This window comes from Pituophis catenifer, unplaced genomic scaffold (genome assembly GCF_029215685.1).
Source record: "Pituophis catenifer annectens isolate HBS135680 unplaced genomic scaffold, rPitCat1.0.hap2 SCAF_2, whole genome shotgun sequence".
Classification (NCBI taxonomy): Eukaryota; Metazoa; Chordata; class Lepidosauria; order Squamata; family Colubridae; genus Pituophis; species Pituophis catenifer.
This window is the reverse complement of record NW_027256882.1, coordinates 219,658,619-219,673,763: the sequence shown is the minus strand read 5'-3', so window position 1 is coordinate 219,673,763 and position 15,145 is coordinate 219,658,619. Positions and strand designations below refer to the sequence as shown.

At 38.3% G+C, this 15,145-nt stretch overlaps 1 protein-coding gene across 1 annotated transcript in view; it reads left to right on the top strand.

Moving 5' to 3' along the window:
• The window catches only part of CCDC171 (coiled-coil domain containing 171), a 186,868-nt gene that overhangs the window by 39,152 nt on the left and 132,571 nt on the right, over positions 1-15,145 (top strand). The window contains exon 9 of the mRNA XM_070935543.1: positions 386-524. Within this exon, the coding sequence (XP_070791644.1) occupies positions 386-524 (139 nt within the window). The remainder of the gene's footprint in view (positions 1-385; positions 525-15,145) is intronic.

Below are 15,145 nucleotides of genomic sequence, written 5' to 3'. Positions count from 1 at the left end.
AAAGGTAATGTTTGTTTTATTTATTTATTTAAAAAAATTATATTGCCGCCAACTCGCACATGGCAAGTCAAGGAGGTTTACAAAGACGTAAAAACACAGTATAAGAGAAATAAAAAGAAAAACAATAAAAAAGAAAAATAATAAAATAATAATCTCCCAACCCAATATATATTGCTAGTTCATGTGTGATGTGCCATATGCTAAATAAATAATAACACTATAGTTTAGGATTGCAGCACTTATGTCTAGTGGTTCCTCAGCATATCTTTAGATTTTTTTTCTGACTTTCTTAAATGTTAGTAAAAGCGTAGATGTATTATTGGTTCATTGAGAAGAATATATAACAAATTTAAATCTTTCCAAAAATGCTGGTCTGTCTTTTCAGATTACAAAGGGAGCATCTAGCGGCAAACAAACAGCTAAACGAAGAGGTAGAAGAAAAGAAGAAAGTAATTAAAGACCTCTCTGAGACACTCCAGGATAATGAAAAAAGTTACAAAGAATTACAGGCTGAACTTCTTCTGGTAAGAGAGAAACCCTGAGGCATTTCCTTTATTGATGTGAACATGCTATGTTTATTGCTATATTCTTTTCTCTTTTCTTTAGGAACACCTTTCTATATAAAAAAAAGCATTTAAAAGAGTGTCTAATCTTGGCAACCTTAAGGCTTGTGGACTTAAACTCCCAGAATTCCCCAGCCAGCTGAGAAATTCTGGGAGTTGAAATCCACAAGTCTTAAAGTTACCAAGGTTGGACACTCTTGATTTAAAAGATACCCTTTGCCTACATGTATCAGATTTGTAACCAAATCTGTTCTTGAAACAACACAATTCATAAGTGCATAGGTTCAAATTGTGGCCAGCTTGACAGTATAAGTCAGGGGTGTCGAACTTGATTTCATTGAGGGCCACATCAGGATTGCATTTGACCTTAGATGGCTGAGTGGTCGTGACCGGGGTGGGCATGACCAGGGTGGACATTGTCAGTGCGCGCCCTCCCGGGCACAATTTTCAGCTGCGACAGCCTCCTACAGCCCTCTGCCAGTGAAAACAGAGCCCTGGAGGGCCATGCACACCCCTTGAGCTCCATTTTCGCTGGCAGAGGCACCACAGGCTGGTCCTTCGCTGTTTCCAGGGCAGTCCCATGGGCCAAATCTAAGCACCCCGTAGCCCGGATCTGTTCCGCAGGCCTTAAGTTTGACACCCCTGGTATAAAGTGTATAGTTTGACAACATCCATTAAGGACCAATAAAATAGATGTTATAATTAGGAAAGGAAGGAATATCTATATTTCAGAAGGAGCTGCATGTTGCTGTCTGAGTTGTTGCGTTACACAACTCTTCGCATGCTATAAATACACTACTCATTAATCCGCCTGATCACTAAGCCTAACCTTTCAATTTGCATATTTTCTCCTCAAAATAAACTTTTGAATCTGAGCGTGGCTGTTTTGAGGTTTGTATCCGTTTTGCCAAAGAACCAGTGGTGGGATTCAGCCAGTTCGCACCACTTCGGGAGAACCGGTTGTTAACTTTCTGAGCAGTTTGGTGAACTGGTTGTTGGAAGAAATCATTAGGGCAGAGAACCAGTTGTTAAATTATTTGAATCCTACCACTGCAAAGAACCCATGATTGGTTTGCATCAAAGATATGAACAAAGAGAGTTTATCTACTGATCTGGAATTTAGCCTTTCAGGCTATGTGAATGCATTCTTGGGAGTATGAACAAAAGTGATTTAATTTAAAGTGTTCTACTGTAAGCGGGTTGTAACCTCTTTTTACTGTGTGTAATCCAAATTCATCATCTTATCCCACACTGTGGAAACTTTCTACATGTCATCAGGTACCAAATCTAGTTGTGAGATGTGTGTAATGGCGGTTAAATATGGCTATGGATCCAGATCCTTTCAGGGTCTTAAAAAGAAATACACAATGGCTCTTTAAACAGCACCTGTGAAGCAGCTGCATTTTATCAACTGAACGGGAAGGAAAAGAGTTGTGCTCCACATAATTTTCTCAATATCATTTTTTAATTTCCTATCAATTAGCTTGCAAAATAGCTAGGAGCATACTAGTAAGGGGACCCTTGTTTAGTTCAATATTCTGTTTCCTGTAGTAGCTAGCCGTTTACCTACAGAAACCCAAAAAAGGGTAGGAGCTCCCTCTTCCTAATGTTTTGCAGTACGGTAAGAAAAGAAGAAAACTACTTTTTATTGTAGAAATAACAAATAGTCACTGATAGCTTTATACCTTATTGCACAGGTGTCAAACTTGCTGTGTCACATTGCCATCACTTGACGTATTGTAATGTTTTTCTCTTTGCGGAGCTGGGGTGGGCGTGGCCTGCATGTAATGCATCTAATCACCTTTTAAGCAGATCAGCTTGATAGCTACCATTGCATCTTACAATACTGAATTCTATTGATTAAGTAGGTAATGTGGGAAGACGTATTTCCTTTTGACTGTCCTGGGCCTCTCCTCCTTCATCAAATGATTATTTTTTTCAATATTAAGAGAGATTCTTTCTAATTAGGTGACAGGTGTGACCAAATAGATAGAAAGAGTTTTTTAACCTTTGAGCATTGTGTTTTTCCCACTACAACTTCAATTTTCCCCACATAACCATCGTCAATAATAATTCTCTAAATGAAATTCAGATACTATGGATTTCAGTATTCTGTGTCTCCATGTTCACATACAAGTGGCCTGAGAATAAAAGGGACTTTGAAGTCCTTAACACTTAAATTTTAAAGGTGTTATTTGTTCTCCTTGTTTCTTAAGAAAAGTATCAAAAGATGCCAAAGCAATTTGTACCTTGGTGTAGACTCAAAATCTTGGGAGGGTACTGTGTACTACAGGTAGTCCTTGACTTGCAACACTTCATTTACTAAAGGTTCAAAGTTACAATAGCACTGAAAAAGGTGACTTTTTCACACTCCACGACCATTTCAGCATCCCCATGGTAACATGATCAAAATTCAGATGCTCAGCAACTGGTTCATATTTATGACCGTTGCAGTGTTCCGGAATCATGCGATCACGTTTTGCGTCCTTCTGACAAGCAAAGTCAATGGGGAAGCCAGATTCGCTTAACAACCGGGCTACTAACATTTATTTATTTATTTATTTATTTATTTATTTATTTATTTATTTATTTATTTATTTAATTAATTTTATCAAGTTACATAATATTACAATTCTACTAGCATCGGTTAAGCAGTGTTTGAACATATATACAGGATATATACATGGTGTCTCTTAAATTACTTATTCCTTTTAGTGATCACACCATCCCTTACTTCTTCCTTAATTTTATCATCCATCCATTTATATCACCCTTCCCATACGGTATAGTAATCCAAATTTTCGTCTTCATTTATCTCATAAGTTAATTTACTCATCTCAGCGCATTCAAATACTTTTCTAATTATATGCTCTTCTGGTGGTAATCCCTTTTCTTTTCAATATTGTGCATATATCAGTCTGGCAACTGTAGTGATGTGTATTATTAGATACCTCTTTTCTTTCCCATATGCCTTTTTTAATATTCCCAGGAGAAATGTTTTCGGTGCCGAATCAATATCTTCTCCAATTATTTCTTGTGTCCATTTCCGAATCTTTTTCCAGGATTTCATCGCTTCGGGGCATGTCCACCACATATGGAAGAAGGTACTCTGGCTGTGGCCACACTTCCAACAATTTGGATTTATATTTGGGTAAATTTTTGCTAACCTTGCAGGGGCTAAATGCCACCTGTATAGCATTCTATATTGATTTTCTTTGTACGCTACTGCTCTAGTCAATTTATAATTTTTATTCCAGATAGTTTCCCAATCATTCAAATTTATACTATGCCCAATGTTCTTTGCCCAGGCAATCATTTGATTTTTAACCACCACCTCTTCCCTATCGTATTCTAATAAATAATTGTATAATTTGGCCAACATTTTTTTCTCTGATCCCATCAAACCCTTATCAAATCCATTTGATCCTATTTCTATACCAAATTCCTCCTTATCTTTTTGATATCTAGACTTTATTTGTAAGTATGGCCACCAGTTAATACCTTGTTCTCCCAAGGAATCATTTGATTTGAGATTTCCTCCGCCATCCAGAATGTCCTTATATCTACACATTTTCTCCATTCCCAACCCGGGCTACTAACTTATCAACTGCAATGATTCTCTTAACAACTGTGGCAATAAAAGTTGTAAAATGGGACAAAATTCATTTAACAAATGTCTCATTTGGTAACATAAATTTTGGGCTCAATTGTGGTCATAAATTGAGGACTACCTGTACTACTGGCTTCAGAAGGTGTGCCTGCTGTTATTCTCAGAGTTCCTGGCATACTGAAAGGATGTGAATTGTTATATGTTTCTCTGTTAACATTAATTTTAATTCAAAAAAATCTTTTTTGGCAATTCAACCTAGTTTGAGTCTATTCCTTTCAAATCCTAGCATACTATTGGTTCCTAGGTTGCCAACAGAACATTATCTTCAGATTATTACTATTAGATAAGCTTTTCTCTTTTTGCACATCAGTTCTTTCACAGTGCTATCTCGATATACTACGAAAGCAGTAAACTCCATTTTAATTCTGATTTTGAAGAGACAAAACAATGTACTCCCTTGCTTTGTTTCGAAAAAAAAAGTTCAAACTTTAAATTGAACAATGGAAACCTCAAGTAGATTCATTGTTGGAAAATACTTAAATGCACTTCTCCATTTCAAGAACCTTCTGTGGATCAAAACTTATTATGTGCTCTCTTGCTATTTTATCTGCCCCAACTGGTATTAAACCTCTTTGTGGTCTCATTCACTGACCATAATTTGGATACCCTTTAGCTGCTTCTAGACTATTAAGTATGGAAGCAATTTAAATTCATATACTTTTAAGACCAGTTAGGGGACTATTACAATTATCTAGTCTGACCTCATATGCATACTGGCTACAAAATTCACCCTGGTTGAATTGAAGTGTACCTTCCACAGAGATTTCATATTTCATTTAGAAACTCCATGCAGTAAGTTGTTTGATAAGTGGTTCACTGTAATCATCCACAGTATATGAAATTGAATCTCTTTATTTATTTGTAACTTTTGCTTTTAGGGATTAAAACGTGTTTCACGCTGTATTTGCATTGCCAAGGACTCAGACAGACTCAAATGCAACTCTGAAACATGATTGAAGTATATAATTAGGCCACGTGATTAAATACTTGTCCATCTTACTATAGGTGTTTTGACTACGATTAAAGGTTATGCGTTTACTGTTGTTATTTTTGCCTAACACTAAATTCTAACTCTAGTTAATAAGTGGCGATGACTATTAGTAAAATGAATGGGAAGAACTGAAGTGGAATAGAGCTTCATTCCAAGGTCCATTATCAATTGCTTCAAATAATAAAGTAATTATATTACATAAACTATTTAATCCTATACCTAGAAATAAGATGGGTAAATGATTGCAAACAACCTGAAGGCTAATTTTCTAAATCCACTTCATTCTAGGTTCCCGTTCAGTTTTATGATACGGACATGGTTGCCTTGCAGGCAGATTGTGCTGAATAATATTATCTGTGCTAGTAGACAGTGGGTTTGTTCTCATCTTATATTTTAGTGGCTCGCTGTGTTGGTGTTGATGGAAGTGATCTTGTGGGTTCTTTGGTTGGGCAGTTTACTATTAGTTTGTTTGGCAGCTTTTGATTGTTTCTCTAATGATAATGTTGGTGTTAATCTATGCTCATCTGGGTGTTAATTGCTGGTGGGGAGATGATTGGTTTTTGTTTTTTTTTGAATGGTACATAAATGTTGTTTATGTCTAAGTGCATGTTGATGACTGATTTGTTAAGAATGCCGGGCTTCCAGGAATTCTCTAGCATATTTGGACTTGCTGGTCACAGTTCCTAGTTGAACCTATGGTTACATGTGTCCATGTGCTATGAAATTAAGGAGTTTTCATCATGTTTTCTTACTGTTAGTTGATATGGATGCACGCAAACAATATCACAATCAAGGAACTGCTGAACAAGCTAACAGTGAACAGCCCAACCAAAGAACCATCAAGACTATTCTCACCAACACTGACCGGGCAAGGCAGTAGAATATAAAATGAGAACAAGCCCCACTCCCTGCTAGCACTGATGATGTTACCTAGTTTGGGTAATGAAACACCAGCAAGCTCAGAGAGCATCAACGACCCCTCACTGATTAGGCATTCTGGCAATTGCCTAGTTGGATTCTGGGCACAAGGTTACCTTTGTAAATTTTTAAAGAAATATAGAGTCAACAATTTATTCTCTTAGTTAAATTGTAACCTGCATTTCCTCCAGGAATTCAAAATTGATATAATCGTTTCATACTAGTGCTCTAAAAGTTGTATTGGCTACTAGTCCATAGCAGGGTGGAATTCAAATATTTGATGTTAGTTTTTAAAAGCTGTGAATGGCTTAGGACCAAAGTATCTCCAGTACATGCTGAAGCTCTTTGGTTATTTTCTGGGTAAACTGAGGCAGGTAGGTATATGTAGAAGACTCTCACAGTTGTGAGGCTTTGTCTATGGAATACCCTTCCTTGGAAGACATATTTGGCACTAAATATTGTTGTCTCTTCAAGCTAGGTAAAAAAATTTCCCTTCTGAAGAAATCTTCATCTAATCTGAGGTGTTCAATGAAATTGAGCAGCATCTTTAACGTCTGAGGGTTCCTGATCTTTTTACTAAGCTTCCTCTCCCTTTATTATTACCGTATGTTTCTACAGGATTAGACAACTGTGGGCCTAAAACTATTGGTGACCCTCAAGCTAGTTTGAAAATCCCCACATAAGGCATAATTTTAGGTTTTTGGTAAGTGCTAGGTCTTCTGCTTGGGAGAGATTAAAAAGGAGAATGCAAATTCATGCCTCAGTAATACGTATATTAGCATAGATGAACATAAGCAGTCTTTCTTCAGAAATCTTCATCAGGAAAAACATAGAAGATACTGTTTTAAAAGGAGGATAGGGAAAAAGCAAGAAAGTCCACAATTTAGGCCTATGTTCAATCCATGAAGTCTGCAGCAGATCAAAGTCATTCTCAGATTGTAATTTGCAGTTTGAGCAAGGTGTTTTTGTATATTTGTTTGTATCAGATTATACCTAATATTCAGGAACACAAGAAATGGTTGTCCTCACCTCATATTCTGGGAACACAAAAACCATAATCTCCCATAGAGGGTAATAGACCGGGGGGAGGGGGATGGGGACTGTCAGAAACCCACCCACCCCTGATGCCCTCATCAGTCTTTGATTAATCTGAGGGAAACAAATTGCCCAGAAATGTTCCCTCCAGTAGGACATTAGTAGACAGTCTCAGAATTTAAGTTTTTGGGGAGGCCCCGTTTTAGTATTGCCACATTCTTCTGAAGCTATGATCCTTCCCCTGTGTATGGTATTTGAGTAGAAGTCTGGACTTGTTTTTTTTCTGCTTTTCCCATGATCATTCCATGAATGCGAGGAGCTTATGCTGTGAGGCCGTTACCAATTGCGATCTCTGAAGGGTTGTCCAGCAACCAGCTTTTCTCATGTCTGACTTAATTCAGAATTGGAAGTGACAGCTAGAAAGGGAGGATTATCCGATGTAGCCTGGGAGTTTTGCACAGCCGTTGCTGGTCTTGATTATATTGCTTGCACTTATTCTGATAGTTCCCAGATTGCTGCGTGGGCTAGCAGGGATCAGCATTGGGAATTGGCACTGTCCCCACACAGCCTCCAGATCGTGTATAGATGTGTGCGTCTTGTGTGTGTGTATCCGTACAGCCAATGACACTTGAAAACTCTTCCAGCTGGAAGTATTTAAATACATTTCCGAGTAGGCTTCTGCTAAAACGAGTCCTCAGAATTGTGAATGATCATGGAGTCTTTGTTTTAGGATGCATAAAGTTATAAGGTGATCGCCGTATCGAAGCTAGGCAAGTTGGATCAGAAAACTGAGAATTTATGCTGCTAAAGAAGAAATAGAGATGTAGATATAAATAAGATGTAACTTGCATTAATAGGTTTGTTATCTGTTTTAAAGGACAAAAATATTTTGGATTCCTCTTTCACCCAGTTATTTATTTTATAGGTTTTTTTTAACCTATAAAATGGTGCTTAAACAAGAGGTACCTTGGACTGGTGCTTGGAGTTCCAGACATTGCAGTATCACATGGGCAACATTTGAAATCTTTTGCGGGCTTCTGACAATCAAAAGTCAATGAGGAAGCCAGCAGGATGTTCCAAATGGCAACCACATGACATCTTCAATTAATGACCAGCAGTGATTTGCTTATTGATAACAATCAGGATTGCTGGAATGTCTCTTGTTAAGCAACATTCATGTCATGTTGCAGTTTATGGGTAGGTCGCTTAGCAACAGAAAGTCTGGTCCCAATTGCTGTTGTAAACTGAGGACGGCCTGTAGTTTCCACAGGAACTAAATTCAAAATTTGTGCAGATTTAATTGTTTGTCTATTTTCTTCCCTTTTGGAAATTTATGTGAATCATTGCAACCCTGCTGGAAGATCCCCCCCCCTTTTTTTTGCTCACTTTTAATGCCATTCCTCCTGGCTGATTTGGTAATCCAACTTTAATGGCATTTACCTTTTAATATTAAATATTATAGAGGCATTTTTAAGATAAGAATGAAACTGCTATAAATTTTAAGCATTAATAGATTCAATATGTTCTGGAAACCACAGAAAATAATAGGTTATCTATAGCTAGATAACTACAGAAGTTCAAGAACAATTCAATTATTTAGCATGAGGGTTGCCTCCAAAATAGATAAAATAAATGCAGTATTTTGGATAAAACTGATGGATTTGGCTATATCGGAGCAATTTGGATAGTGATAAGCTTGTCATATAGTTGGTCTGAAATTAAAAAAAATGTAGATGAATGTTATTTTTCTATCTTTATAAAATCCTTTCTGCTGAAAAACGAACGTCCTTTCTTGAATGCAAGCTATTCTCAGTGAAAGGTGCATGTTTCTCTTGCTTTTATGACAGTCTCTGGTGGGCTGGCTAATTTGTATGTGTGCAAAGAAAGAGTAAGCTGAACAAATATTCTCTGTACTATTATGAAAATTTAAAATCCCCCAGTGAGCTTTCACACATGATAATTTATATTTTAAGACTCATCCATTGACACTACAACTCCCTTGTATTTTTCTAGTTGTCATATAAGAAGTGGAGATGGAAATAATTTGGTGTATGCATGTTGTAATGACATGTTCTTGATTTTTGTTACCAATGAGGGGGTAGGTAACTAGACAATTTCCTATTGTTTTCTGAAGCGATGTGTTTTGGTTGTCTTCCCCAACTCATCTGTTTGGTTTAATCTGCAAAAAAATATGCAAAGAAAGCTGATTACACATCACTTTTCAATCACTTATTACTTTTGCCCAGGGATAAATGCCCTGAGCCTATTTTTTTTTCTTTTCCAAACAATCAGAGTGGGGAAAAAAAATGAAACATAAAAAAAAAAAAAAAGGATCAATCTCCTTCTTATATGGCTGAAATAAAAATATTGCTTTTGATATCCCACCTCTATGTATAATTCAGCTACCCAAAGCAAGGCCTTCTCTGTGCCTTAGAAGTATAGATTATATACCTTGGGAAATAAATAATAAAATAATGTAAAAATCTGTGGGAAGGGAAATTGTGCATTCAAGAGCCAGTGAGGAGAATCAGAATTATACAGGACATTAAAAAAAAAAGGGAGTTGTGTTCATTTGGAGGCTTGTAAAGTTCACTTAACCTTTAAGAGGAACACTTATTTATTGGGTTTGTATCCGCTTTTTCCTCCTAGGAGCTTGAGGAAATGTGCATATCATTTCATCCTTAATTTTGCCTGAAAAACAACCCTGTAAAATAGTTGAGCTGTAGGAGGTTGGTTTTAAACCTGGGTCACCTCAATTTTAGTCCAACACTTCAAGTCCTACACTATGCTGTTGTATTTTATGGACCCGCAAAGCCCTAACATTCTTAAATACCTGCTCTAACATTCTTAAACAAACACACACACACACACACACACACACCAATGGTGGTATTCAGCCGGTTCTATCCGGTTCGGATGAATTGGTAGCAGCAGCTGCAGGAGGCTCCGCCCACCTGCCCGGATGTCATCAGGTCCCATTTTTGATACTATGCGCGCACGCTCACATTTGAGAATCAGTAGTTCATACTTGAACAAAGTGGAAATAGGTGAAGATCTATTATTAGGTTTTGAATCCCGATGGAGTAATAGTCCACTAGAATTCTTGGTTGGATTTAGGAATCAGGTTGATTTTAAGGTAGAGGCAAAGTCAGGGATGAATTGCACAGCAGTAGAGAGTTGGCTTGGGAATGCAAGGAAGTAGAGAAAATGTCAGTCTGTTAGATATGAAAAGCAGTAAGGAAGAGAGACTAAATAGACAGGGAAAATAAAAGGGACACATGGGCAAGCAGCAGTATTTAGGTACTGGTTCGGGAGCCGTTCAGACAAGTCCAGATTCAAACTTCTGAGTGTGGAAAAGCCAGACTAAACCCAGAAATAGTTCTCTCCAAGTCAGATGAATAATCCATGAGAAGCTATGCCAGGTCTCAGAACAAAATATTATCCAATTTCCCTTTCTTTGCTGCAGTGATCAATGGCTCACTTTATGCGGCATTAGATGGAGTTATGGGAAGCCAAGCAGCTGCTGTATACCAGCTGAGTTCATTAAGTTAACACTTCCTTAATGACCGCCTGTCATTCCTTCATCACAGGACTCGTTCAGTATTGCAGGTGATACCTGTGTTAAAAACACTGGCAGTCTTTTTGTAGTGCCACCCTGTGGGCAAAGCATCACATAACTTTTCTTACCAGTCGCAGCCAATCAGCACTCATCTATCCCCAAAAGTGCTTCTGACGATAAAAATACATGAGCTGCATCTTCAGATGCGTTGCTAAATATTCATAGCTGTTTATATTAAAAAGTAGTAACTTCACATTTTATAACATGCCAGACATTTTTGTTTTGATTGAAAGAGCTCCATACAATTAAGTTGATTTATACAATTCTAATAATGCTAATAAGCTCATCTTCCAAAAATAAGTAACATCTCCAATTTAGTTCTGGTATATAAATTAAACGATGGGGGCAGGAGGGAGGGTTGTTGGCAAGATTTCTCCATGTTTTAGAAAGTGCTTAAGGTTCTTTCAGAACTACGGCCCATTTCAGCAAATGAAGCTAGCTGTCCCAATCATTCTTTGGGGAAATATTTATTTACTAAATGATAAGATACATAGCTAACTTTTGTAGTGATATCCAGGGCAATAAGCAATCTTGTTTTGTGAAATGATTTTACTAATACAGCGGTCTCTCCTGAGCGTATAACTGTGGGATTATTATTTTTTTGCCTTTAAAAAAAACTTTATTCTGTTTTGGCAGCGGGTCCAAAATGATAATGAAATATCTGTGAAAGATAAACTGGGCTTGTGGCGACTTTATTGCTGTTTGCAGATATAAAAAATACGCAAATGGGAGCAGGCAGTTAATCTCTGAGGTAATGTATCCATTCAAAAGAGAGAGATTGCTTCATGAAAAGGTATACAGATAATCCTCAATTTATGACCACAATTAAGCCCAAAGTTTCTGTTGTTAAGTGAAACATTTGTTAAGTGAGTTTTGCCCCATTTTACGACTTTTCTTGCCACAGTTAAGCGAATCACTGCAGACATTAAGTTAGGGACATGGTTGTTAATTGAATCTGGTTTCCCCATTGACTTTGCTTGTGAGAAGGTGGTCACATGACTTTGGGACACAGCAACTGTCATAAATATGAGCCAGTTGCCAAGCATCTGAATTTTGATCACATGATCATGGTGATGTTGCAAAGGTCATAACTGTGAAAAAGAGTCATAAACCATATTTTAAAATGCCGTTGTAACTTTGAATGGTCACTAAATAAACTGTTATATGTCAAGGACTACCTGTACTTCCAAATATAGAAGTTGTCTTCTGTTTTAACTACAGTGACTAACTTGCTTCAAGGACTTTGTAGTGTTTTTGTGTTTTGCTTTCCTGTCTTGTATGTGGATTTAAAAAAAAACTTTTCATAAGATATTTGAATAATTTAAAGCTGCCAATCTTGGCAGCTTTAGGACACAGGATCTTCAACTCCCAGAATTCCCCAGCCAGCATGGGTGGCTGGGGAATCCTGGGAGTTGAAGCTCACAGGTCTTAAAGTTGCCAACGTTGGGGAAAGCTTGCACATGAAGGTGGACTATATATACCAGCCTCCCCTAATACGGGATCCTTTGGGTGTTGCTAGTACTAACTCCCATGAATATCCTGGCTACAATTTAGATATGTTGGAATCCTAAAATACACAGAAAGCTATAGTACAACATTTAGAGAAAAAAGTATTGCCTTTTGTTTTTCTTTCCCAATTTCTTGGAATCTTGTCCCATTCTCATATAGTAGACTTGAATCTGGGACTGACTTGCCTTAAAGCTGAGTGAAATCACCTCCTACTTGTGGACTTATGATGACAACTGGGACCAGAATTCCTGTTGCTGCATAAGGTGCTTGTTAAGTGAGTCACGACCAATTTTATGATTGTTAAGCAAATCATTGTAGTTGTTAAGGGAATCATGAGGTTGTTGAGCAAAAACTACCCTTTTGGAAGTGGGATATTTTGGGAAGGGAGGACATAGCTACACTACTTTGTTTATAAGCAGCCACATCTTGGGGTTGACTCTCCTACCGTAGTATTTTACTGTTCACATGCCCAGAATTTTCCAGTCAGCCTATTTCGGGTCTCCCCAGCACATTGCAGGGAAGGCTATAGGATTCCTTTCTGCTTGTTACGCTGAAGGTTATCAGTGCTGTTGTTGCCAAATGCAGTCATCTTCAGTCTTTCTACTTATTGGTATAGGACATGATGCTTAAGAACCGTATAACAATCAAGGATTCCAATAGGGAAATAAATTACTTTTTAAGTGGGTGGCAGGCAAGACGTTTAATGAGCTACCGACTTTGAAAGTCACTTTGCAACAGAATGAAGATCACCGAGGGAAACTTTACGGTAAAATAAGGATCACTGACTGTGCTTTTATTGAAATGGTTTCCCTCGTAGTGCTGCGTTTTCATATGGAGAAGTCTCTGAAGGTTAGAAAGAGCAGGAAGCTTTGGGATTAGTGTAGCTTTCTATCTACTCAGTTTCTGCATCCGTTTAATTGTTCTGTTGTTAGCATGCTTGGTCTTTAAGACTGACGAGTATGGTCTTGTTTCTGCTAGGGAGAAGTTCTACTTCAGTCTGTGGCATTTATCTGTGCAAAATCGATCTTTGACATGAGCAATCTTAAATTCAGAAGCTGTAGCCTAGTTTACATATATATCATGTCCCCAATACTTTAATACATCTATCTATCTATCTATCTATCTATCTATCTATCTATCTATCTATCTATCTAGTTGGAGGGATAATGGCATCACTAAAAATCAATACAGGTCACAGATATTCTGGCACTTAGCAGACATTGACTGATCTCAAACAAACAAATAGAAAAACTGTGTATCTGGTTAGCATTTGGAGACCAGCAGGAAATCCCAGAGCTCATGGAACACTGGGAGGTTAAAAAAAAAAAAAAAGAATCCAGAAGAAGGCAGTGGCAAACTATTTCTGAATTACTGCTAGGGCAGGCATGTCCAAAGTCCGGCCTGGGGCAAATTGCGGCCTGTGTTCAAATTTTGAGCAGCCCTCAGCCTATTTTCCCTGTTGGTTCAGCTTGTCACTCATCCCCGTCGGCCGGTGTTTTTCCCTTCACCACACAGCGGTTCCCGCAGCTGTCCCCTGCTGCCTCCTGCTCCACAGCCACCCTGCTCTGCAGAGCATCTCAGCCATATTTTTCACCAGAAGATGGCAGTAAACCAGAGTCAGCACTCTCGCTGTGTGACCCTTGTGAGCTTGTGTGTCCATTTCTAAAATGGCGACTGTAACTAAAAAAAAGGAAAGTTGACAGTGAGGGCCACCGTTTCCAGGACATGTGGAAATTGTCAGGATCAATGGTCAGCCCCCACACATTTTCATCTCACCAAATCTGGCCCTCCTTGCAAAAAGTTTGGACACCCCTGTGCTAGGGAAACTACATAGACTTGTAGTTATCAGAACTTTTAATGTGAAGGAATCTATATTGGCATGATGTTATGTGAAGCCACCTTTGTGCCAATGACAAAGCAAAAGACTGTGATCTAGTCCAGTGTTGGGAAACCTATGACACATATGCCAAAAGTGAAATGCCACAGATTTTTCAGTGACACATTACCATCAACTATTCTTGAAAGCATGTCCTATTCTCATACGGTTTTTGGAGGCTGAAGAGTACACACAAGAAGATGTGCTCTTGCGCAGCCTTGTGCTCGGGAACTTATGCAAGAACAAAACATGCTTTTGTGTGGTTTTCAGAGGCTGCACAGACCAGGAAGAACATTCTCTGAAGCCGCTTCAAAAATCAAAATCTCTCATGACCCAGAATAGCCTCTTGTAAGCCACAGGGGCCAGCAAATAGAAAGAAAACATCACCTGAATAATGCCATGTGGCAGATCCTGGGGAGCATGGGGACATGGGGGGCACACATGCCATTGGCATGAGGTGGCCTTTTTAAGTGGCAGCAGTGGCACTAGTGCTGAAGTTGGGGTCTGGGCCTTTAGGTCCAGCCTTGGTGCTGCCACCACGTGTCAATGTTCAGGGTGGCCTTGATTGGGGTGGGGGGAAGATAGAGAATTGCGCTTTCTCTCTCTCTCTCTCTCTCTCTCTCTCTCTCTCTCTCTCTCTCTCTCTCTCTCTTTCTCTCGCTGGGAAATAGACTCATTTTTGTACTATTACATTTTTATCTTGCGTCAGGATGCATGTGTGAAGATGGCTTTGAACAGCAAGGAAGACATTTTATTATTATGCTTGGTGTATGTATAAAGGAAGCTAGAACATTCTAGAATCAAATACATGCACTGATTCAAAAGATTAGTATACAATTAAGACTAGAGGGTTTTCTTTGGGAATCGATGGACAAATAGTTGAAGGAAAATCATGTAACTTTGTTTTTGTGCAGTGAGATTATCGTTTGCACAAAGTATCCAAAATGGAGGAATGGTTGATGAA